General features: G+C 37.9%; 1 protein-coding gene and 1 long non-coding RNA gene across 11 annotated transcripts in view; both read right to left on the bottom strand.

The window, feature by feature from the left end:
- Nucleotides 1-7902, bottom strand: part of LOC147343035 (uncharacterized) — a 42112-nt gene extending 34210 nt beyond the window's left edge. The window contains exon 1 of the long non-coding RNA XR_015156695.1: nt 7191-7902. This is a non-coding gene — a long non-coding RNA (uncharacterized LOC147343035). The remainder of the gene's footprint in view (nt 1-7190) is intronic.
- The window catches only part of CTNNA3 (catenin alpha 3), a 1912303-nt gene that overhangs the window by 358629 nt on the left and 1526759 nt on the right, over nt 1-26915 (bottom strand). For all 10 annotated transcript variants that reach the window (XM_086381634.1, XM_086381633.1, XM_086381642.1 and 7 more), the window contains one exon: nt 11870-12021. In XM_086381634.1, coding sequence (XP_086237760.1) covers nt 11870-12021 — 152 coding nt within the window. The remainder of the gene's footprint in view (nt 1-11869; nt 12022-26915) is intronic.

The raw sequence follows: 26915 nt of genomic DNA, 5'->3' as shown, positions 1-26915 counted from the left end.
TTACGCTCCAGAGTGTTTTTCCCTTTGAAACTCCATCATTTACTTTATAGACACTGGGAATACAAAATTTTCAGTACCCCTCCTTCTATGAATTATGCCAAAGTCTATTTCCTAAAAGTCATCACTTCATAAATTGTATTTTTCAGACTTCTTTCTCTCTAGAAGCTTTATTCGGTCCTTCAAAAGTTACTTTTGAAATGTAGGCAGTCAAGCATTTCACTTGAGGTAAGCAACCAGCACCCTGTAAGAGTTTTTAGGATTAAACAAAATAGAAAGTAATAACAATGTATTATTAGATTTAACACTGAATACACTTACTCATTTAATTACAAATGTGAGTTTAGTTGTAAAAATGTAAATAATAATTAACTTATCAGAAACAAATGACAACAAAAAGTCCTTAAGATTCCACAACTAAAATATCCTCCCCATGTTATTTTTCTATTTAGAGTGCTAGCTACTTCCTCTGAAAGATTTTCAAAGAGAGATGCTTGACTCCTTCAACTCACCTATTTCGAATCAGAGGCTCCACATAGCCCTTGTGTATGATTCTCTGAGTGCAAGGCTGGTGCGCATCAAAGCCCTTTCGGACCAGGGACTCTCCTGCCAGTCCAGCGGCTCTGACCCTTTGGTGAAAGAGCACTTCTCAGAATGACATCGGGCTGAACATCTCTCTCCCAGCAGGAGCAACGGAGATCACTGACTAGTGCTGCTTTGTAGCTTAGCCAATAGGCTTCTCAACGAACAGTCTTTCCTACTCTGCTCACCGCTGTTCCCTTAGTCAAAAAGTCTCTTCAGATGGTGCACACACAACAAAGGCCAGTTTCATCTCTTGCTGACGGGTGCTAGCAGGTGGTTCTGCTTTTCCTTAGCTTGAACTCTTTGTTTTCAGAGGAAACAGTGAGAACCCCACTACAGAATTCTTCCCAGTAATGTTTGATTTAAATTTGCATACAAAGCTAAGGTTACCCTGCTACACATCTTTTATTAAGTTCCTTTAGGAAGTCCTCGGGTAATTGGCTTCTTTAAACTGGTTTTGCCACTATAGGAGCCACATCACTTCCAAAAAGGACAAAGTATTTTAACTGGTGATTCCCTGGAAAAACCCCTATGAGAATGTAGAGTGACTAAGATGAATTCAGGAAATTAGCTTTCCACTGAAAAATGAAAACGTGTACATTTCTTATATGTTAAATAAATATGAAATGGTGCCTGAATAGATTCTCTACAGTCAACAAAGGCTCCACAGAGTATGAAGAGTGTAAGATAACATTTGCTAGCAGTTAGGCCTGTGGATAGAAAGTGTTCCTGGGTTGGAAAAATGGGCCTGATTAGGAACTATGATCATTAATGTCCAGGTCCTATAGAATGAAGACTGGTGGGTAAAAGTTATGCAACACTAGGCCTCAAGCAGCAAAATCAGGACCTAGGAACTAGAGTGAACGTAACATTATATCCTCCAAATATGATACTTTTGAGAGTCAAAAGGGGGATAATTCAAATTTGTCCTAAGGAAACCAAGACATACCTTTACCGTAATTTACTGCCTGTTTAAACTCATTTAACAAATACATGGTTTCCAGGTGGTGCAGTGGTAAAGAATTCACCTATCAATGTAGAAGATGCAAGAGATGAGGGTTCAATCCCTGGGTCGGAAAGATCCCCTGGAAGAGGGCATGGCAACCCACTCCAGTATACTTGCCAGGATAATCCATGGACAGAGGAGCCTGGTGTGCTACAGTCCATGGAGTCATAAACAATTGGACACAACTGAGCAACTATGCCAAGCTTTTAATTGTGTGGATCACCATAAACTGTGGAAAATTCTGAAAGAGATGGGAATACCGAGCACCTGACCTACCTCTTGAGAAATCTATATGCAGGTCAGGAAGTAATAGTGAGAACTGGACATGGAACAACAGACTGGTTCCAAATAGGAAAAGGAGTACGTCAAGGCTGTATATTGTCACCCTGCTTATTTAACTTCTACGCAGAATACATCATGAGAAACGCTGGGTTGGAAGAAGCACAAGCTGGAATCAAGAGTGCCAGGAAAAATATTAATAACCTCAGATATGCAGATGACACCATCCTTATGGCAGAAAGTGAAGAGGAACTAAAAAGCCTCTTGATGAAAGTGAAAGAGGAGAGTGAAAAAGTTGGCTTAAAGCTCAACATTCAGAAAACGAAGATCATGACATCTGGTCCCATCACTTCATGGGAAATATATGGGGAAACAGTGGAAACAGTGTCAGACTTTATTTTGGGGGGCTCCAAAATCACTGCAGATGGTGATTGCAGCCATGAAATCAAAAGACGCTTACTCCTTGGAAGGAAAGTTATGACCAACCTAGATAGCATATTAAAGCAGAGATATTACTTTGCCAACAAAGGTCCATCTAGTCAAGGCTATGGTTTTTCCACTGGTCATGTATGGATGTGAGAGTTGGACTGTGAAGAAAGCTGAGCACTGAAGAACTGATGCTTTTGAACTGTGGTGTTGGAGAAGACTCTTGAGAGCCCCTTGGACTGCAAGGAGATCCAACCAGTCCATTCTAAAGGAGATCAGTCCTGGGTGTTCATTGGAAGGACTGATGCTGAGGCTGAAACTCCAGTACTTTGACCACCTCATGCTCATTGGAAAAGACTCTGATGCTGGGAGGGATTGGGGGCAGGAGGAGAAGGGGATGACAGAGGATGAGATGCCATCACCGACTCGATGGATGTGAGTCTGAGTGAACTCCGGGAGCTGGTAGTAGACAGAGAGGCCTGTGTGCTGTGATTCATGGGGTCGCAAAGAGTTGGACACAACTGAGTGACTGAACTGAGCAACTAACACTTTCGCTTTTCAAACTTACAATGAGCAATGAGCCATATAGTAAATGTTTGAGTCTTTGTGAGCCATATAGTTTCTTTTGTCATTGTAGCACTAAGAGCAATAGATACATATGGCTGTGTGTATTCTTAAAATTAGAATTTCATATAATTTTCACATGTCAGAAAATCTTTTTTCAAATTTTCAACCATTTAAAATATTAAAATCATTCTTCACACAGGCCATATGAAATAGATGGGAGACTAAATATGACCCAAGTTTATCATAAGTTTGTCAACCCCTGATCTAAGATACTACATAATCAGTCACTAACCTGAAGGATAAAAATCAACAACAGAGGAGTCATATATTAGAAATATTTGGCAAGCAGTCAGTTATAAAATAGAAAGGTGTTAATTTAATAATATTCAAAATGTCAGCAATTTCAGAAGTCCATGCAGGCTTTACTAACTAGTCCTAATTAATATAGGGCTAATAGCTTGTATTTGTAAGGTGCTCAGTTTAGTTCAGTTCAGTCGCTCAGTCGTGTCCTACTCTTGCGACCCCATGAATCGCAGCACGCCAGGCCTCCCTGTCCATTACCAACTCCTGGAGTTCACTCAAATTCATATCTGTCAAGTTGGTGATGCCACACAGCAATCTTATCCTCTGTTGTCCCCTTCTCCTCCTGCCCCCAATCCCTCCCAGGATCAGAGTCTTTTCCAATGAGTCAACTCTTCGCATGATGTGGCCAAAGTATTGGAGTTTCAGCTTTAGCATCAGTCCTTCCAATGAACACCCAGGACTGATCTCCTTTAGAATGGACTGGTTGGATCAGGTGCTAGTTACCGGGTAAAACATGATTTTTTAAAATTAACTTTATCAATGTAAGTTACATATTATTTTAAGTGTACAATTTCTTGAGTTTTGACAATTTTGTATACCCATGTAACCACCTTGGATTAGTCTTCATAAAGATTTGCTGAGAATTTATTTGAGGTAGCATTAAATTTATAAATCAATTCAGGGAAAATTGACACCTTAACAATATTGAGTCTACCAGTCCAACCATATGATAAATCTTCAAATATTTAAGTCATTTTAATTATTCTTAACAATATCTTACAATTTTCCAAGTTTAGATCCTGTACATCTTTATTTATCAAGTTTATTTTGTTATTTTTAATGCTGAAATGTCCTTTTAAAAAGTATATTTTCCAATTGTTAGTTGCTACTTTATAGAAATACACTCTCTGGGTTTCGTTTTATTTCTTTATTGCACATTTCTTATTTCATTAATTTTGCCCTTATCTTTATTTTCCTCTTCCTTGCATTATAAAATTGGTACATTAAATTTGTATTCTATGATCTTGCTAAACTTATTTATCTGTTCTGCTAGAATGGGTTATTTTGTTGTAAATTGATTTTTTTTAGGATTTTCAATGTAGTTGATCATATAATTTACTAATGTGGACATTTTCACTTTCTCCTTTGTAATCAGTATACATTTTATGTTATTATCATTATTAATTTATTCTTCTGGCCAGAACATCCATAATGCTACACTGTTTTGGAACATGGACATTTTCACTTTGTTGCTAATCTTAAGGAACAATGTTTTGTCCTTCATTTTAAGTACAATTTTAAAGCTACTTTACTAGATAGAAGTAGTAATTCAATGGTATGCTTTCATTTCCCTCTACAGTGAAGAAACTAATGATACCATGCAAAGGAACAATGTAAGTGGTAATGTAAAACAGGGGCTTGAATGTATGTCTCGATTTTACACAATATTCTTTTCATTACTTCATTTCCAAATTGAATTACACAGAGTTCTAATTGTACAAGATAAGCTTTTATACTGGTTAGCTTCTAACTGACACCGTCATGGTGTTTCTCTCTGGCAGTCTGAGTGAGATTTCAAAGAGAAAAATAGCAGCTCTGTTCAGAGACATAAAAAGAAAAAAAAAATTCTGAGGTGATGAAGAAGTTATGGAAGACAATGAAAGAAGTTCAACAAAAGCATGACAGTGTAAGTAATTTAAATTTAAAAAAAAAAACTATATATGATTCTAGTGAAAGCTATGAATCTATCCACTCCTATATGTACAAAAGAATCAGACACAAAAGGCTTTTCTGGCTATACAAGCTTAAGTTGTATATTAAACTATTTGTTAATTCTAGAATCCATTTAAATAATTTATGTAAAATGGTCCATGTAAACTGGGACATGTGCATTTTTAACCTGTTTTATTTTTATTTATTCAAAAAATAATTTCCATCAAGTGAGATATCCAAAGTATGTTGCTTTTCCCTGAAATATAAAGTTAGAAAACTAACATAGAAAAAATACATTTATGATGGTCCTGAAAATCTTCACATTTGTCTCTTGGAAGTGTCTCTATGTTTTCCATTTGACTTTGATAAGTCACACACGAAAATTCACACAAAAAATATGGAAGTCTATATTCTGAATACCTATTAAAGTATGAATTTTTGCTGAATCTTTTCTTCTCTTTGAGAGTATTTCATTGCTAGCCACCCATGTTAGTCTTTCACAATTCAATTATGCCATCCTTTTAAAAATTGTTCTATTTAGTTGAAACCCTTTACCAAAAAGATGATACATCAAGCCTCCTTGTATGTTTCAAGAGGTTAATAAAATACAATATACAAAGCCTTCCCTTTTGGTGTGGTGATTAAGACATCATGCTCTCATTGCAGGGGGCCCAAGTTTGATCCTTGGTCGGGGAACTAGATTCTGCATGCTGCACCTAAGAGACTCTATGCCACAACTAAGAAGCCTGCATGCCACAACCAAGATCCCCTGAACTGCAACTAAGTCCTAGCACAGCCAATAAAGAAATATTAAAACATAATATGCAGAACTATAATGCTAGTTTAAAGTATTATGTGTTCAAAAGAAAAATTTGCATTACATCATCCATAATTCAGGTATTCAATGTTAATAGACATGAATATCCTCTTCTATAAACAATATTTTGAGAAAAAAATCATAATTCTTTTGTTTACAACTTCACTCTTTCAAGCTACATTTCAGGTTTCAGCTTTATGTTGCTCTATGAGCATATTTCTATAGCTTCTGTAACTAACATTCTTCAAGATAGACAAAATAATAGGCAGCATCAGTAGTACTGAGGCAGGAGCTAGATGGGTCCCATGCTGAACAGTTTCTCCCTTGTGTACAGATAGTACCAGAAACTCCATAAAAGCAGGATGATTGAAGAGGGAGATAAAAGACCACATATTCCTCATTCTCAAAGTGAAGGACACCTCCTTGACTACATATGCACAGAAAGTCTCCTTGGAAGTCAAAAGAGGAGGGGTATCACCTCATAATAAGTGATGCTGCTACCTATAGATCTCTTTGCTAGAATCTATCTTGGCACATACACATGGGAGAACCCGGAGATAAACCACATACAGGCTCAGAACCAGGCCAAGCAAGATGACTGGTTAAAGGAAACTCAGAATAAATGCCCCATAAACATGATTCAAACTAGTAGGAGGGCATGACTCTCGCTGAGCCTGCCCATGTGTCTATCCACATGTATGGTACTATTTTTCTTCCTAGTGGTTTCACTACTTTCCGTCTCTATGTAGAAATTCCTTTCTACACAGTTCACAGGCCAGGACCTTGCCACTATCTATGGTGGCCCAGTGGTTAGGATTCAGCACTCTCCCTGGAACTGCCTGACCTCAATCTCTGGCCAGGAACCAAAATCCTGATTCAAGCTGCCACAGGCCAAGGCCACCTGAGATCAGTATTAATAGTAACAGAAACTTTCTTCTTATAAGAGATTACTATTTACTAAAGCATTCCATTTCTATCATAACTCATTTTGTCAGCAAAATAATCCTTTGAAGTAGGTATAGTTCCCAAGTTTATTTTACAAAGGAGTAATCTGAGGCATCAGAGAAGGCAATGGCACCCCACTCCAGTACTCTTGCCTGGAAAATCCCATGGATGGAGGAGCCTGGTAGGCTGCCGTCCATGGGGTCTCGAAGAGTCGGACACGACTGAGCGACTTCACTTTCACTTTTCACTTTCATGCATTGGATAAGGAAATGGCAACCCACTCCAGTGTTCTTGTCCGGAGAATCCCAGGGACTGGGGAGCCTGGTGGGCTGCCATCTATGGGATCGCACAGAGTCGGACACGACTGAATTGATTTAGCAGTAGCAGCAATCTGAGGCATACTGAAATGTGTTACTTGTCATGGTCTTAACCATTGTGAGAACTCTTGTAGGGCTTCACCCTATGCCTACAAGTCCCATGCTTGCCCAGGTTCAAGGCCAAAGAAAGAGGCCAGAGTCAGAGAGACATCAATGGTTTACCCGGGAGCTTACCCACCTGAGGTCAGGTCCTGGAGTGATGCCCCATCCTGTGCTGCCCCATGCCAGCAGAAAGCCAGCAGGACATGGCAGCAGTCTTCATGCCAGGGGAAAGGGGATATTACCAGTTATTAGGGAATTGATGTCAGGTGGGCTCATTAGTTTCCAGGGAAACCAGCAGAGAGGCACGCCCCTTACCACCCTTTGATAAGAACAATCACCAGCTGGGGCCTGGGGCAAGTATATAGGAAGGTCAGTCACATGCTTAAGATTTAGGTGAAGCAGACACTAGTCTGGCAAGGGGATGTACAGACAGCAAGAGAACAACCATCTTGAGTGACCAGACCACATAGCTCTTAATCACTGTAAAATTTACACATATATATTAAACACCAACAGGGCTTCCCAGGTGGTGCTAGTGGTAAAGAACCTGCCCGCCACTGCAGGAGATGTTAGAGAAGTGAATTTGAGCCTAGGGTCAGGAAGATCCCCTGAAGGATGCCATGGCAATCCACTCCAGTATTCTTGCCTAGAGAATCCCATGGAGAGAGGAGCCTGGAGGGCTACAGTCCATAGGGTTGCACAGAGTCTGACACGACTAAAGCAGCTTAGTGTGCACATTAAACACCAACAAATAAAAAAATAATAATAATAGAAAAAATAATACTCCCTACTCTCCAAGGTTAAGGACAAGATTCTACAACCTCAACTGTCCACACACGGAATCCAGAGAAGAAAGTAAATGTCACAGTATTTGAGAAATTTTTAAAATAATCTAAATAATGGTAAACACAGTTATTCATCAAAATAAATAGTAAAGGCTGCTGATGCTGCTAAGTCGCTTCAGTTGTGTCCGACTCTGTGCAACCCCATAGACGGCAGCCCACCAGGCTCCCCAGTCCCTGGGATTCTCCAGGCAAGAGTACTGGAGTGGGTTGCCATTTCCTTCTCCAATGCATGAAAGTGAAAAGTGAAAGTGAAGTCGCTCAGTCGCGTCCGACTCTTAGCGACCCCATGGACTGCAGCCTACCAGGCTCCTCCGCCCATGGGATTTTCCAGGCAAGAGTACTGGAGTGGGTTGCCATTGCCTTCTCTGAATAGTAAAGGCAGGTATAATCATATCTGTAAAACTATAAAATACCAGGCTCTGATCTTAAGTTAGCATTTTATCATCCTTAAGAGCACCAAAGGACACTCTTGAAAATTCAGGTCTAAGATTGGATTTTGTAACACTCACACACATTCTCAAGAGCATAGCCTAGCCCTCCCTGAACATGAATAATTATACCTGTATTGCCTTCATGTTGACACTCTTTAGATACTCTGAATAAAGCATCAAATGTTTTTCAGTTCTGAGGTCAAGATATTGGTCAGCATTTCACCTGACCTTTTAAAGAGAATATTCCAGACCAATTTTATTATCTTCTATGATAAAGGGACAGTCCTCAAAGTGGGGGCAGAGATTTTCATTAATTACATCTGAGTTAGACTTCTATTTTCAGCCTATATTCCAATTAGCAGTTAAGTACAAAGGTTTATGGGTTAAGAATCCTTGCAGAAGTGCATCCAGGTGCCTTTAGAGTCTGTCTAGCAGAGGAGGTGGGGAAGGGGAGGGGTGGGGGCAAGATAGAAATGATGGGCCTCTAGACTATCCTGAAAGGTTTAAATACAGGAGCTCTGCTTTCTCTCTTTTATTTATTTATTTAAGCTTTGAAGTGTGTTTGAAGAAAGAGTATCTTTACCTCAACATTCAAAACAACAAAAATTTCAAAGCATACACTTACCCGTATGTTCTCAATGACTGGAACATCAGATTCTAAGGGATCTTAGCACTAATGCCCTTAATTGGAGCAATTTGACAGGGATTAAGGGCCAATATGACTTAATATTTTTATTAATAGTCTAGATGAAGGAACTCAGATTGTAGTCTCATATTTCTAATTAATTTAGGTATGGTCACCAACCAAAGTTAAAAGCAAACTGATAAATTACATGAAGAATCATTCAGAAATATGATGAAGTTTATTAGCATTAGGATTTGGGGCCAAGAACAAACACATCATATTGAAATAGAGAAGGGATATACAGGCAATGACAGTATTAAAAAAAACAATCATCTATCCAATAAGAAGGTAGTACTAGGTTAACAGTAGTTGGCAATATTAATAGCAGTAATGTAAGAAGCTACTTTATTTGACATTGGACAGGCTCTAACTAGAGTATTCCTTTTGATAGTCTCACTTGAAAAGTTTATTGAAAAGGTAAATAAGGACTAGTGAAGAACACAAAATACTAAAGTATTCCTATGAGAAAAAGTTGAAGTATTTACCTTGAAAAAGAGATGACTATATGGACAAATTACTGTGCTCAAAGGCTATTAATAATTATAATAAATTGTTCTGCCTTAAAGAGGACTGCCAGGTATGAGGGATATATATAAATATGATCAGATAATTTAATTTGCTATAAGTAAGCAATTTTGATAATGAGAAAAATTTTAAATACTAGAATATCCAAGTGGGAGAGGTTGTAAGACTTTTATCCCTAAATAGCTTTTGCAGTAAAAAAAAAAAAAAAAAAAAAATGTATTCCCTGCCCTGGTTCACCTAGGCTATTTCACTGGTTTATCTTCACTTCACAAATACCCATCCAGAGATACTGGAAATGCCAAGGTTTCACCCTTGTAAAGCTATCTTCTGAAGTTCATGGATCTTCGTCATACTTTCCGTATGAAGTATGTTTCTTCCTGGTTCCACCTATCCTCTCAGCTCAGAATTAATACTACCCCACTAGTTCATACAGGTAAAGCACAAAAATCTTTGTTAGAAGAAAACATTTGGCCAAAGTACTTTGCAGTTCAGATGTACTACTAGGACAGTACTACTATTGCTGATGCTATTGCTTAGTCACTTCAGTCTAGTCTGACTCTTTGCGACCCTGCAGACTGTAGCCTGCCAGGCTCCTCTGTCAATGGGATTCTCTACGCAAGAGTACTGGAATGGGTTGCCATGCCCTCTTCCTAGAGATCTTCCTGACCAAGGGATCAAACCCGGGTCTCCTGCATTGCAGGCAAATTTTGTTCATAAATATATATTCTGAGGTTTCTCTTATATGTATATCTGGCTTGCTTGAAGGTTTTCCCAAGATCTTAAGGGCTAGATCCTATGTTTTGACACCTCTAGACTTTTGTCTTTGTTTGTTCCATAAATGTCCATCTGGCCTAGCATGCACCTTGATTTTTATTGGCCCCTTTCCCTACAAGGTCCTCTACTGTCTCCATTTCTATAGACTCCTCCATGTAACCTGACTATGACAATCAGACCTGTCAGATACTACGGACGTCCACCCATAGCTCCTCAGCACGTGCAGTTCCATCTCATAGCCATACTAACAGTTAAGGCCAGAGGCATCAAATCGAACTCTACTCATGCTTACAAATTGCACTCACCACTTCTACCAACTCATCTTACCCAGACCCTGCCTGACAGTGGCTTTTTTTGGCCACAGGAGCTTGATTGGCACAGTAGAAGGCTCTGGTAATGCCTCTCAGGACAGGTGGCCTTTAACCAAGTGTGAATAGGTAAATCAATTGGATTTTATTCCCCAAAGGTAAGATAATTCTGAGATGTGTTCCACAGAACTCTGCTAGAGCTCTCCAGGTTCAGTCACCAGTTGCCTGCAGTGACTCATAATTACAGCTTATTGCTTCTCTGTCTCATTTTTTTCCAAAATAGACTAATGATAACACAAATACTTACCTCTGCCTCCAGGTGAACCAATCCCAAAATAATCTCTCTCCATATCTTTACTTGTGCTGTTTTTTATTGTCGTTGCTGTTTTTAATAGTATTAATTAAAAAAAAAAAAAAAGAGAGAGAGACGTCCCTGGTGGACCAGTGGCTAAGACTCAGCACTCCAAATGCAGGGGGCCCAGGTTCGCTCCCTGGTCAGGGAACTAGAACTTTACATGCCCCAGTTAAGAGTTCACATGCCTCAACTAGGAGTTCACATGCCACAACTAAGACCCAGGACAGCCAAATAAAAATTAAACATGAGTGTGCACACACACACACACAGAGAAAACCTCTAATTAACCTTTTAAGGAAGAACAAATACTGCTGATTTCCGTATATTCAGTGTGCTCACAACAAATGACTCACTATCACATTTGGGAAGATGGTATATATTCTCCCAAACAGACAACACTCAAACATTTGTTGTTCCTGGCAGCTCCAAGTGAGATTTCTTACAGAACACTGATTCTATGTTCTAGCATGAGAGGATGCAGACACAGAAATTCCCTGTTTTAAATACACTTTCCTATACATTTCAATATAGTGATTAGAAAGATCCTCTCCTTCTATTCAAGGAAAGAAAGAAATTACTTTATGTATTGTTCTTTGGCTTCTGATCATGCTATGTGACACTTTAGCAAACCCTGTACACAATGAATTCTATCATTTCTGCACATGTGGCAGTTAAATGTGCTCATTTGCATAAGTTATAACCATATACATAAGTAAAAGCATTGTTCGTGACAGTAGATCTGACTTTGGGGATACATATGAATTTCTAAAGTTCTAATGGATTTCAGCATTGACATTATGGCACAGAAATAAAACACTTCTTGCAATCATTCCAGGGATCCCAGATGGTGAACAATGCTACAATATTTCAATGGAAGGTAAAGCAGACTTACCCGAATCATCATGACTGAACACCTGATATCATGAATTGTATCATAGATCTTCTTTGAGATGTCCACGAATTGACTATCATCAAACACATCCAAAGAGTTTTTACTTAAGGCTTCCAAGGCAACATTGACTTGTGTTACAAATTCAGGAATTGCTGTTAAAATGAATAAGAAAGAGAAAATTGTCCTATTTGTATTTTCAGATTACTGAGAAAAGGAGAATCATATTGTTAAACACATATTTGATTAATAAACTTTCAATTATTTTTTTAAATGTATGAAGACAAAACATTTTGGCAGTATAATCTTGAAACTCTGAAATGTAAAAAGAATCAAAGACAAGAAAGATATCTTAATGAAAATATTTTTAAAAGTTATATTTCTCCTTTATAGCATTTGTCTTACTAAGTCTGGAACCATATTATCATTTTTTGTCCTATCCATTGTAAGCCTAAAGAAATTACAAAAAAGAATTGGTGTGAATAACAGTTGAAATCATAGAAAGATACTTTTAAAAAATTGAGTTGCAAAATAGAAGAAAATTACATAAACCTACTAATTCTATCTCATAGAAATAATAAAAATACTTTAAACTTTCTTTTGATAAAATATTTCCCCCTCATCAAAACGATTAATGAAAAGAAATTGGTGATCTTATACATAAAACATTTCTATCTAAAATAAGAACATTGAATGAATGTAGGGATATATCAATCAGTAAGGCCAATCCATAGAATGTTCTTTTTTAATTAGGGTTTCAAACTGTGTTAGTCCTCTGTCACGTCTGACTCTTTGTGACCCCATGGACCATAGCCCATGAGGCTCCTCTGCCATGGAATGCTCCAGGCAAGAATACTGGAGTGGGTTGACATTTCCTTCTCCAGTGAATCTTTCTGACCCAAGAACTGAACCCAGGTCTCCTGTGCAGGCAGATTCTTTACTGTCTTAGCTATCAGGGAAGCCAAGATTTCAAAATGCACGCAAGCTAAGTCACTTCAGTTGAATCTGACGCTGCAAACCTATGGACTATATCCCACCAGGCTTCTCTGTCCATTGGATTCTCCAGGCAAGAATACTGGAGTGAGTTTCCATTTCCTCTTCTAGCGGATCTTCCTGACCCAAGAATGGAACCCATGTCTCTTAGATCGGCAGCCAAGTTCTTTACAACTAGTGCCATCAAATAGTCTCAATTAAACACATTTCTCCATCTTTGCTCACAGCATCAGGGTCTTTTCATATGAGTCAGCTCTTCGCATCAAGTGGACAAAGTAATGGAGTTTCAGCTTCAACATCAGCCCTTCCAATGAACACCCAGGACTGATATCCTTTAGGATGGACTGATTGGATCTCTTTGCAGTCCAAGGGACTCTCAAGAGTCTTCTCCAACACCACAGTTCAAAAGCATCAATTCTCTGGCACTCAGCTTTCTTTATAGTCCAACTCTCACATCCATACATGACTACTGGAAAAAACCATAGCCTTGGCTACATGGACCTTTGGTGGCAAAGTAATGTCTCTGCTTTTGAATATGCTGTCTAGGTTGGTCATAAATTTCCTTCCAAGGAGTAAGTATCTTTTAATTTCATGGCCGCAATCACCATCTGCAGTGATTTTGGAGCCCCCCAAAATAAGGTCAGCCACTGTTTCCACTGTTTCCCCATCTATTTGCCATGAAGTGATGGGACCAGATGCCATGATCTTAGTTTTCTGAATGTTGAGCTTTAAGCCAACTTTTTCACTCTCCTCTTTCACTTTTATCAAGAGGCTCTTTAGTTCTTCTTCACTTTCTGCCATAAGGGTGGTGTCATCTGCATATCTGAGGTTATTGATATTTCTCCCAGCAATCTTGATTCCAGCTTGTGCTTCCTCCCGCCCAGTGTTTCTCATGATGTACTCTGCATATAAGTTAAATAAGCAGGGTGACAATATACAGCCTTGATGTACTCCTTTTCCTATTTGGAAGCAGTCTGTTGTTCCATGTCCAGTTCTAACTGTTGCTTCCTGACCTGCATACAGGTTTCTCAAGACACAGGTCAGGTGGTCTGATATTCCCATCTCTTTCAGAATTGTCCACAGTTTATTGTGATCCACACAGTCAGAGGCTTTGGCATAGTCAATAAAGCAGAAATAGATGTTTTTCTGGAACTCTCAATTTTTTGATGACCCAGCAGATGTTGGTGATTTGATCTCTGGCTAATACTTAAGTTGAATGACAAAGAAAGTTTCACAGAGTAATTATGGTAATATAATACAGAATTGAGTTTTGAACTCTGTCAGAATGCATAATTTAAACTCTAATTACTAGACCATATCATATGGAGGAAGTTTCTGCCCCATGTGAAGTGGCAGGATAAAGGCAGACTAATTTTTAGAGTCATAATTCTAAACCTGGAAGATATAAATGCTTTCTCCAATACAAAAATATTAATAAATATTATTTTTATTTTTTCCTACTTTCAAATCCCTATCTTCATGTATGGCATACCATCTCTTGCAATCCGACCTGCCATGTTCTTGATATGGGGGAATGTTGGTAATATACATGGGTAGTCATATTTTGGGGCTTCCCCAATGGCTCAGTGGTAAAGAATCTGCCTGCAACACAGGAGAAGCAGATTCAATACTTCAGTTGGGAAGATCCCCTGTAAATGGCAACCCATTCCGGTATTCCTGCCTGAAAAATCCCATGTGCAGATGAGCCTGGAGGCTACAGTCCAGTGGGTTGCAAAGAGTTGGACACAACTGAGCATGAGCACAAGGCATATTTTATTTAGTACCTTCTTGCCTCCACCTACTAAAATGTATCATCTGTAGCCTAATTCTTAGTTACTATACCCACCAGGGTATCCATTCTGCTTTTCTTCTCTGTCCATTCTCTAGTTGTGAAAAGTGAAAAAGAAAGCCTCTCAATCGTACCCAACTATTTGGGACCCCATGGACAGTCCATGGAATTCTCCAGGCCAGAACACTGGAGTGGGTAGCTGTTTCCTTCTCCTGGCCATCTTCCCAACCCAGGGATTGAATACAGGTCTCCTGCACTGCAAGTGGATTCTTTACCAGCTGAGCCACCAGGGAGGCCAATCCAATAAAAAGAGGCTTCTAGTTGGGAATTCCCTAGCAGTCTAGTGGTTAGGACTCTCCTATTTCACTGCTGAGGGTCTGGAATCAATCCTTAGTCAGGTTCAGCAAGCCATGCAGTTATGCAGCATGGCCAAAAACAAACAAAAAAAGGGGGCGGGTGGGGGGACACCTGGATGCATATGGCAAAATATAGCTATTAAACATTAAATTCATTAAAATTAGTTTTTTTTTAATTTTATTTTATTTTTAAACTTTACATAATTGTATTAGTTTTGCCAAATATCAAAATGAATCCACCACAGGTATACATGTGTTCCCCATCCTGAACCCTCCTCCCTCCTCCCTCCCCATACCATCCCTCTGGGTCGTCCCAGTGCACTAGCCCCAAGCATCCAGTATCATGCATCGAACCTGGACTGGCAACTCGTTTCTTACATGATATTTTACATGTTTCAATGCCATTCTCCCAAATCTTCCCACCCTCTCTCTCTTCCACAGAGTCCATAAGACTGTTCCATACATCAGTGTCTCTTTTGCTGTCTCGTACACCAGGTTATTGTTACCATCTTTCTAAATTCCATATATATGCATTAGTATACTGTATTGGTGTTTTTCCTTCTGGCTTACTTCGCTCTGTATAATAGGCTCCAGTTTCATCCACCTCATTAGAACTGATTCAAATGTATTCTTTTTAATGGCTGAGTAATACTCCATTGTGTATATGTACCACTGCTTTCTTATCCATTCATCTGCTGATGGGCATCTAGGTTGCTTCCATGTCCTGGCTATTATAAACAGTGCTGCGATGAACACTGGGGTACACGTGTCTCTTTCCCTTCTGGTTTCCTCAGTGTGTATGCCCAGCAGTGGGATTGCTGGATCATAAGGCAGTTCTATTTCCAGTTTTTTAAGGAATCTCCACACTGTTCTCCATAGTGGCTGTACTAGTTTGCATTCCCATCAACAGTGTAAGAGGGTTCCCTTTTCTCCACACCCTCTCCAGCATTTATTGCTTGTAGACTTATGGATTGCAGCCATTCTGACTGGTGTGAAATGGTACCTCATAGTGGTTTTGATTTGCATTTCTCTGATAATGAGTGATGTTGAGCATCTTTTCATGTGTTTGTTAGCCATCTGTATGTCTTCTTTGGAGAAATGTTTATTTAGATCTTTGGCCCATTTTTTGATTGGGTCATTTATTTTTCTGGAGATTGAGCTGCAGGAGTTGCTTGTATATTTTTGAGATTAGTTGTTTGTCAGTTGCTTCATTTGCTATTATTTTCTCCCATTCTGAAGGCTGCCTTTTCACCTTGCTAATAGTTTCCTTTGATGTGCAGAAGCTTTTAAGGTTAATTAGGTCCCATTTGTTTATTTTTGCTTTTATTTCCAATATTCTGGGAGGTGGGTCATAGAGGATCCTGCCATGATGTATGTCGGAGAGTGTTTTGCCTATGTTCTCCTCTAGGAGTTTTATAGTTTCTGGTCTTACGTTGAGATCTTTAATCCATTTTGAGTTTATTTTTGTGTATGGTGTTAGAAAGTGTTCTAGTTTCATTCTTTTACAAGTGGTTGACCAGATTTCCCAGCACCACTTGTTAAAGAGATTGTCTTTAATCCATTGTATATTCTTGCCTCCTTTGTCAAAGATAAGGTGTCCGTATGTGCGTGGATTTATCTCTGGGCTTTCTATTTTGTTCCATTGATCTATATTTCTGTCTTTGTGCCAGTACCATACTGTCTTGATAACTGTGGCTTTGTAGTAGAGCCTGAAGTCAGGTAGGTTGATTCCTCCAGTTCCATTCTTCTTTCTCAAGATTGCTTTGGCTATTCGAGGTTTTTTGTATTTCCATAGAAATTGTGAAATTATTTTTTCTAGCTCTGTGAAGAATACTGTTGGTAGCTTGATAGGGATTGCATTGAATCTATAAATTGCTTTGGGTAGTATACTCATTTTCACTATATTGATTCTTCCAATCCATGAACATGGTATATTTCTCCATCTATTAGTGTCCTCTTTGATTTCTTTCACCAGTGTTTTATAGTTTTCTATATATAGGTCTTTAGTTTCTTTAGGTAGATATATTCCTAAGTATTTTATTCTTTCCGTTGCAATGGTGAATGGAATTGTTTCCTTAATTTCTCTTTCTGTTTTCTCATATTAGTGTATAGGAATGCAAGGGATTTCTGCGTGTTGATTTTATATCCTGCAACTTTACTATAGTCATTGATTATTTCTAGTAATCTCTGGTGGAGTCTTTATGGTTTTCTATGTAGAGGATTCATCCCAAAACAATGAATTTCACCTTTTCCTCAAGCGCACATGGAACCTTCTCCAGGATAGATCACATCCTGGGCCATAAAGCTAGCCTTGGTAAATTCAAAAAAATAGAAATCATTCCAAGCATCTTTTCTGACCACAATGCAGTAAGATTAGATCTCAATTACAGGAGAAAAACTATTAAAAATTCCAATATATGGAGGCTGAACAACACGCTGCTGAATAACCAACAAATCACAGAAGAAATCAAAAAAGAAATCAAAATTTGCATAGAAACGAATGAAAATGAAAACACAACAACCCAAAACCTGTGGGACATGGTAAAAGCAGTCCTAAGGGGAAAGTTCATAGCAATACAGGCACACCTCAAGAAACAAGAAAAAAGTCAAATAAATAACCTAACTCTACACCTAAAGCAACTAGAAAAGGAAGAAATGAAGAACCCCAGGGTTAGTAGAAGGAAAGAAATCTGAAAAATTAGAGAAGAAATAAATGCAAAAGAAACAAAAGAGACCATAGCAAAAATCAACAAAACCAAAAGCTGATTCTTTGAAAGGATAAATAAAATTGATAAACCATTAGCCAGACTCATCAAGAAACAAAGGGAGAAAAATCAAATCAATAAAATTAGAAATGAAAATGGAGAGATCACAGCAGACAAAACAGAAATACAAAGGATCATAAGAGACTACTATCAACAATTATATGCCAATAAAATGAACAACGTGGAAGAAATGGACAAATTCTTAGAAAAGTACAACTTTCCAAAACTTGACCAGGAAGAAATAAAAAATCTTAACAGACCCATCACAAGCATGGAAATTGAAACTGTAATCAAAAATCTTCCAGCAAACAAAAGCCCAGGTCCAGACGGCTTCACAGCTGAATTCTACCAAAAATTTAGAGAAGAGCTAACACCTATCCTGCTCAAACTCTTCCAGAACATTGCAGAGGAAGGTAAACTTCCAAACTCATTCTATGAGGCCACCATCACCCTAATACCAAAACCTGACAAAGATCCCACAAAAAAAGAAAACTACAGGCCAATATCACTGATGAACATAGATGCAAAAATCCTTAACAAAATTCTAGCAATCAGAATCCAACAACACATTAAAAAGATCATACACCATGACCCAGTGGGCTTTATCCCAGGGATGCAAGGATTCTTCAATATCTGCAAATCAATCAATGTAATACACCACATTAACAAATTGAAAAATAAAAACCATATGATTATCTCAATAGATGCAGAGAAAGCCTTTGACAAAATTCAACACCCATTTATGATAAAAACTCTCCAGAAAGCAGGAATAGAAGGAACATACCTCAACATAATAAAAGCTATATATGACAAACCCACAGCAAACATTATCCTCAATGGTGAAAAATTGAAAGCATTTCCTCTAAAGTCAGGAACAAGACAAGGGTGCCCACTTTCACCATTACTATTCAACATAGTTTTGGAAGTTTTGGCCACAGCAATCAGAGCAGAAAAAGAAATAAAAGGAATCCAAATTGGAAAAGAAGAAGTAAAACTCTCACTATTTGTAAAATTAGTTTTAAACTTTATTTCCTCAATCACATATACCACAGCTCAGGTGCTCAATAGGCATAATCAGTTGAGTCACTCAGCTGTGTCCAAATCTGAGACCACATGGACTGCAGCATGCCAGGCTTCCCTGTCCATCACTAACTCCTGGAGCTTGCTCAAACTCATGTCCATTGAGTCGGTGATGCCATCAAACCATTTCATCCTCTGTTGTCCCGTTCTCCTACTCTCAATCTTTTCCAGCATCAGGGTCTTTTCTAATGAGTCAGCTCTTCGCATCAGATGGCCAAATTATTGGAGTTTCAGCTTCAGCACCAGTCCTTCCAATGAATATTCAGGACTGATTTCCTTTAGGATGGATTGGTTGGATCTCCTTGTAGTTCAAAGGAACTCTCAAGAGTCTCCTCCAACACCACAATTCAAAAGCATCCGTTTTTTGGTGCTCAACTTTCTTTATGGTCCAACTCTCATATCCATACATGACTATAGAAAAAAAGCATAGCTTTGACTAGACAGACCTTTGTTGGCAAAGTAATATCTCTGCTTTTTAATATGCTGTCATAGCTTTTCTTCCAAGGAGCAAATGTCTTAATTTCAAGGCTGCAGTCACCATCTGCAGTGATTTTTGGAGCCCCCCAAAATTCAGTTTGTCACTGTTTCCATTGTTGCCCCATCTATTTGCCATGAAGTGATGGGACCAGATGCCATGATCTTAGTTTGTTGAATGTTGAGTTTTAAGCCATCTTTTTCACTCTCCTGTTTCACTTTCATCAACAGTCTCTTTAGTTCTTTAGCTTTCCTTCCATAAGGGTGGTGTCATCTTCATATCTCAGGTTAATGATATTTCTCCTGGCAGTCTTGATTCCAGCTTGTGCTTCATCCAGCTTGGCAGTTTGCATTATGTACTCTGCATGATAGGCAGGATGACAAAATACAGCCTTGACATACTCTTTTCCCAATTTGGAACCAGTTTATTGTTCCATGTATAGTTCTAACTGTTGCTTCTTTATCTGCATACAGATTTTTCAGGAGGCAGGTAAGGTGGTCTGGTATTCCCATCTCTTTAAGAATTTCCCACTATTTGTTGTGATCCACACTGCCAAAGGCTTCTGAATTCTGTTTTGAGAGTGGCAATATGGAATGTTTCTATCATCAGAAAAACTTCTAATGGATAATACTATTCTCCAGTGGATTATTTACCAGCTATAGTGTTCCATAGTGAAATTTCATTAAATGGCTTTCTCATTTTCAGTGAACAGAATAGCAAAGGCAAGGAGAAAGCTAATTCACGCATTTTGCCTAGGAGAAATAGCCCTGAACCAAATTCCCACTAATTTCAATGTGACTCGCAAGGTATCAATATATTTCTAATCTGGGCCTTCTCCCTGAATTCCAGAACTATAGATTCAACTGCCCATTGCAAAATTCTACCTGAATTTTTAGTAATACCTCAAATCCATCTGTTGAAACCAAAATACCTGGAAAGCCTAATTTTCTTCCACTGTTTTCTATTTTGGTGCCTGGTCATCCATGAAAAATACCCCGCTGTCTTCTTTGCCTCACAGTCATTTTACCCTCTATATCCAAATGTCTACCAAGTGTAATCTCCTCTAACCATATAAATATATTGTAAAGCTATTGCCAGTATAGCTCCACTGCCTCTAACCATCATTATATCTCCTGCTCGAGTGCTCCCCATAATCCTTCTACTTAAAATCTCATTCTTCAGATTCATCATAAGTACTGACACAATCTTTTGGCAAAACAACTCAGTAATTAGTACACCAGTGTTTGTCACAAAATAGATTCTCAATAAGTTGTTTTATTAGTAAGTCATGTCACTACAATATTAAAAACTCTTCACTGGTTCCTGGAAACTTTCTCCCAAGTATGTAGTCTGGCTTATAATAGATAAATAATTAAATGAATTAAGTTATCACATGAGTTAATGAGTGAATATATAAAAGTCAGACAAAAATATAAGTACAATGCAACATGTTCAGCTTGTATAATTTGGGTTTTGTTCATACTTGGTAATCTCCAAAAATATAATTATGTGGGCTTATGAGAACAGTCAGCATATTTAATGAGTTAATCTTTACTTTTTATAGTGTTGAGAGAAGAAGAAACTCTTAAGCAAATGTGTCCAGTTATTTCACATTTCCAGGTGCTGGAGTGAACAGCAACCACTCCCACCCCCAACCAAAATGATCACTCCAAAGAAAATAATAAAGCTCCTAATCACTTTGATATTCTCATCACTGAATCAATGGATATGAGTTTGAACTAAATCTGAGAGATAGTGAAGGCCAGGGAAGCCTGGTGTGCTGTAGTCCATGGGGTCACAAAGAGTCAGAAATGACTCAGCAACTGAACAAAAATAATATTAACCCTAAAGACATAGCTAAATGCAAAGAGATGTTGTACCAAAACTTGTGGTGTTTTATCACTGTCAAAACCCTATTCAAAGTCTTCCCTACTAAAAAAATGTTTTTCTCATCAAGCAAAAAACTGTGCCATACAATAAAAATTTAACTTTATCCATATCTTCCATCTGTTACTAATCTCTCTACAATTTGAAACTGCTCTCATCATCTTCCTATGGAGATCTTGGCCAAAAAAAAGAGAGAGAGAGAGAGAGAGAAGCATAAAATTATGTAAAGGTCTAGTTTTCACTGCCATGTGAAATAATGTGAAAAAGACTTAGCATACTTTAAGGAAAATACAACATATTTATTATTGCAACATGATTTCATTTTAACTCTTCTAGAGGCCTCTTACTAATAAACTAATATTAGTTTCAATTAAAATGAAATCTTTGAGAAGCAAATGTTTAATTTCTGAAGTACAGATGGAAACTACTACTTTTTTTCACTCTAACAGCATAAATGAACTATTCAAAGCTGATATATAATACATTCCTCATTTCATTAGTTTAAACATCAGCTGTGGGTGTGCTTTATTCATACTATGGACATATGGTTGCTTGGATCAGAGTTGAAGTGAAATTTTTTAATGCTTTCAAGAAAATACAAAGTGAGTATAATTAAGTAGCCAGTTAATGGTAATTTAAAAGGAAAAGCAAGTTGACAAAGCTATCTCAAATCCATAATCTACCTAAGTTTCAAGAGAACAAGGTCTATACATAATATACCATTGTGTTATACAATCATCGATCAAAGAGAGGGACACCTTAAACAAATTCACTCTAATCAATTGAAATGCCAGGTAGAATCAACTGTTCTGAACTTTGGAGTGTAGATTTGTTAAACAAAAGTGGCCTTTGGGTCAATATCTTGTCAGCTTCAAACTTAAAACTACCTTGTCTATTTTATACTGCCAGATTCAAAGCCAGCCCTGAACTCATTAGAAGTCTGTACTGTCTCTACCAACTTTATTCAGAATATACAGAATAATCATATCCATTGAGTGCTTACTCGTCTTGACACTGTATTAAGCATTGTATATGCATTGTTTCATTTAATTCTCACAGCAGCTCTCTAAGGCAGAAACTATCTGACTTTGCGATGCCATGAACTGTAGCCTCCCAGGCTCCTCTGTCCGTGGGATTTACCAGTCAAGAATACTAAAATGGGCTGCCATTCCCTTCTCCAGGGGATCTTCCCGACCCAGGGATCAAACTCAGGCAGATTCTTTACCGTCTGAGTGACCAGGGAAGCCAGTATAATGCTATCTTGATTTGACTGATGAGGAAACTGAGGTCAAACAGCTGATAATTGAGACTTCAGAGCTTGCTCTCTGAACCCCAAAGCTGCACTGCCTCCTTTTGATAAGTAAAATACTTTGGGCTTCTTAATCTCAGTGTTCCTGGGAAAATTAATGTTAATTTTCTGGCAATAGACCCAATTTCTCCCAGACCTTGAGTCTCTCTCTGGTAGTAACTCAAGAATATTTTATCCTTTCTCAATTCTTGCTAAATTTATTATGTGCTTTTGAAAGCAGGTGAGGGCACATAAATATTGGATTAAGTAGGTCAGAAAAAAATTTGAACTCATTATAGCTAATCATCTCAAATGATGTCACTAAATTATGTTTTCTATCATTAATAAAATGCAGATTAAAATATTTCTAATTATACTATTATCTTTGAAAATTACCAATGATAGAGGAATTTGGCTTTGAGAATTCACATAATGCTAAGTCATCATTTCTTTACATTATGCTAAGTGGGAAGAAATGAATAATAACAGAAAGTGCAGTTAAGCATATGCATGACTTCTATAAATATTACATACTCTTAATTTTTAAAATTTGTAGAACAAACATTGATTATCAAGGCTCTTTGTGCCTCACACATGACATATCTTAAAAATCAATAACCAGTGAGAATTTTGCTTTTCTTCAAATGAGAGAATCAAGGATCAGAGTGAGTGCTTTATGTCACATCACACAGTTAACAAGAAATTTAACTGACTTCACTGTTGACTTCACATCTACGTTTCAAACATGTGGATTGGCTAAAACAACAACAACAACAACAACAACAACAAAACAAATAAAAAATGAAATAGCAAAGAGAAAGACTGTTGTCATGGCTTCATGATGCTGATACTTTTTCTCCCCTTTGGCAGAAATCTTTGCTCTATGAAATTCTGGATCACTTAATTAGCCTGAGTGTCCAGCTTTGGGTATCACCAGCAATGAAAGGACTTAGCTGTTTTCCCTAGATGTTAGTCTTGACGTTTCTCATTAATACATTAATATTAATAAATGATATTCATTTATTTAGATGTTTTAGGAATTAGTCATGACTACTTAATGTAAAATTTAGCTCTGTCACACTTTTTCTCATATCCTTTTCAACTGTGTTAACATCATGTTAATTGGTTAAAGGAATGTAACTATTTAAAGACTATTTAAGTCTTTAAAGTTGCACCTGTACCAAGTAATGTTCTGTGATGTCCATTGCTCATTATGTACCACATTAATTTAATGGAATTAACACATTGTCTCTTAAAAATTTTTGTTAGTTGTTTCTGTATATCTTGGAGGTGGATGAGCTTAGAGGTGGATCCTCTAAGTTTCACTCAAACCTTCAAAATAACTGCAGCTTCAAATGACATCTTGACTGCAGTGTCATGAGACTAGGGCAGAATTACACAGCTAAGCCACTTCTGGATTCCTAATTCTCAGAAAATGTGAAAGATAGTATTTGTTGTTTTAAGCTGCTAAATTTTGGGGCAATTTCTTTTACAATGGATAATTACTACACTAAGAGACTGGAAAGGTCTAAGAGAGTACATTATTTTTGCCCATTTAGGTTCATTCAGATGGGATCATACTGTATATATTGTTTTATATCAAGTTTCACTTGGCATTGAGGCTATGAGATTTAACTCACATTGTTGTATGTAGGTTAATTTTGTCTTAATACTATACAGTATTCCATTGTACAACTATATCACATATTTATTTACCCATTCTACAGGTAATGGTCATTCAGATAATTTCCAATTTGAGACTTTTATACATAGTGATGCTATGAACATACTGTACATCTTTTGGTACTGGGATATGTATACATATTTTCAGGGAATTTACATACATATTTCAGGGACTATACCTATCAGTGTAATTTCTGAACCATAGAATATATTTTTGTACCATATTAGTAGACACTGACAGTTTTAAAAGTGGTTGAAATACATTTTATTTCTATCAACAGTGCTTGAGAGTTCTAGTTGTAATGATAACACTTTTGGCATATTCCGGCTTTTACATTTTAGCCTTTCTATTCTCTCTTTCCTTTTAATGTGTGAGTCAGGTGTGTGTGTGTATGTGTGTGTGTGTGTGTGTGTGTCTGTGTTCTATTGGTTAAGCTTCTGTATTGCTTTCAATTTTTACCTACTCTCTTGCTGTTTTTGAGTTTTGAATGGTTTGAATTTTCCTCTTTTAGAAATACTCATCTTATCTATTGCTCAAGATCATTCATTAACCACTTGAATTTCTAGTATCAAGAAAAACACACACAGGAAGAGTGAGAGAAAAATAAAGAAGTAAAGGCGCACTATGGTCTGTATCTCTAGCCAAACACAGTTTAGGAGGTATCTTGGGTCACAAGAATAGGGAAATGTGAAAATTAATAAACAGAAACTTTCTTTAAAGTGGATTTGGGAGTCCAGAAGGGGCAGTTCTCACACCCTATCTCTTGACATCAATTGTAGACTCAACAGGAAGAGACATACCTTTGCATTTCTGAAAGGAAGAAAGTTCCTATTTTACTACCCAGAAGGTTGTTTGTTATTTAGTCACTAATGCGTGTCTGACTTTGTGACCCCATGGACTGTAAGCTGTCAGGGATTTCTCAGGCAAGAATACTGGAATGGTCTGCCATTTCCTTCTCCAGGGGATCTCCAGGACCCGGGGATTAAACCCACATCTCTTGCATTGGCAGGTGGATTCTTTTCCACTGAGCCACCAGGGAAGCCCGGTAGGAAGAAGAAAGACATTCTCCTTGCCTGGCAACAGCCCAGCCAATGAGAGACTGTCATGACTCTGCCAATGAAAAGCCACTACACTTCAAACTCCCGGTTTCCTCCAATGGATATATTTTTTTTTTTAACAGCCCCACCCAACTCTTCCTACTCTATAAAAGAATATTCCTCTCCTTTGTTTTCCAAACCTGCCTGTGGTTTACCATAGATTCCATGTCCTGAGTTGCAATTCTTTGCTATTATTGAATATACCTATTTTGCTGGTAAAATACTTGACAATTTCAATTTTTAGGTAAATAGAAATGTCTTGTGGAGAAAAAAAGAATCTTTAAAGATGCTAAAGTATATACATAGAATTTGAAGGTTTCTAGTAGGAGAAACATTTTTTTCTAACTTGTGGTGGTGAGGTAGTCCTTCACATGCTGCTGGGGATTTGCTGGGTGAGAATAAAAAAAGTTAATCTCAGCTCCCTAAACTCCAACTCTCCAACATGTCCAGCTGTCTATGATTATATGTCTGAATACAACCCTTTTCTTAACTCTACCTGGTAACTTTCTACCCACTCTTCACATTTAATTTAGATGTCAGTTTCCCTGTGAAACATTCCCTGATCACTAGCCCACCCAAGCCTCTGGCTGTGTTAGGCAATCTTGTCTCTTGGACTTGCTGATACTTCAGACATACATTTGCTAAAGATGCTATGTCTCTAACTGTTTGTATTTTCTTATACTCAGCCACAACTGCCAACAAAGGTCCATCTAGTTAAGGCTATCATTTTTCCAGTAGTCATGTATGCATATGAGAATTGGACTGTGAAGAAAGCTGAGGACCGAAGAATTGATGCTTTTGAACTGTGGTGTTGGAGAAGACTCTTGAGAGTCCCTTGGACTGCAAGGAGATCCAGCCAGTCCATCCTAAAGGAAATCAGTCCTGAATATTCATTGGAAGGACTGATGTTGAAGCTGAAACTCCCATACTTTGGCCACCTGATGTGAAGAACTGACTCATGTGAAAAGACCCTGATGCTGGGAAAGATTGAAGGCTGGAGGAGAAAGGGACAACAGAGGATGAGATGGTTTGATGGCATCACCAACTCAACGGACATGAGTTTGAGTAAACTCCGGGAGTTGGTGTTGGACAGGGAGACCTGGCGTGCTGCAGTCCATGGGGCTGCAAAGAGTTGGACACGACTGAGTGACTGAACTGAACTGATAGAGAGCTTTTAAAATCAGAATCTCTGTCATCACCTTTGTTTCCTCAGGAAAGTGGTAGGTTCAGAGTTGGAATTCAAACATCAGGCACACAACTCAGAGCCTGAACCCCTTCCACTGTGTTCTACTGCTGGATGCAATAATCATGCTGAGATATATCTTCAAACATTAAAGAACACTGAGGGTAAAGAGAACTAAATCTTCAAGAGAAAAAAAGGCCATCTATAAAATATTACAATCAGGTTGGTATTATACTTTTCATGAGCAACACTGGATGCTGAAAGGAAAAATATGAAGCCATGCATATTCAAATTCTAAGGAGAAATTATTTCAGAATTGAGATTCAGTTCTTAGCCAATTTACTAATTAAGTAAATAGTGAGATAAAGATTTTTTTCAGACATGCATATACACAGAATAGTCAATTTCCAAGAACTCTTCATTAGGAGGATACTTGTCAATAGAATCTTAAA

The sequence above is a fragment of the Bos grunniens genome, chromosome 28 (genome assembly GCF_055505025.1).
Source record: "Bos grunniens cultivar Pamir isolate PY7600 chromosome 28, Bosgru_T2T1.0, whole genome shotgun sequence".
Taxonomy (NCBI): domain Eukaryota; kingdom Metazoa; phylum Chordata; class Mammalia; order Artiodactyla; family Bovidae; genus Bos; species Bos grunniens.
Note: the sequence above shows the minus strand (reverse complement) of the source record. Positions and strands in the feature narration are given on the sequence as shown.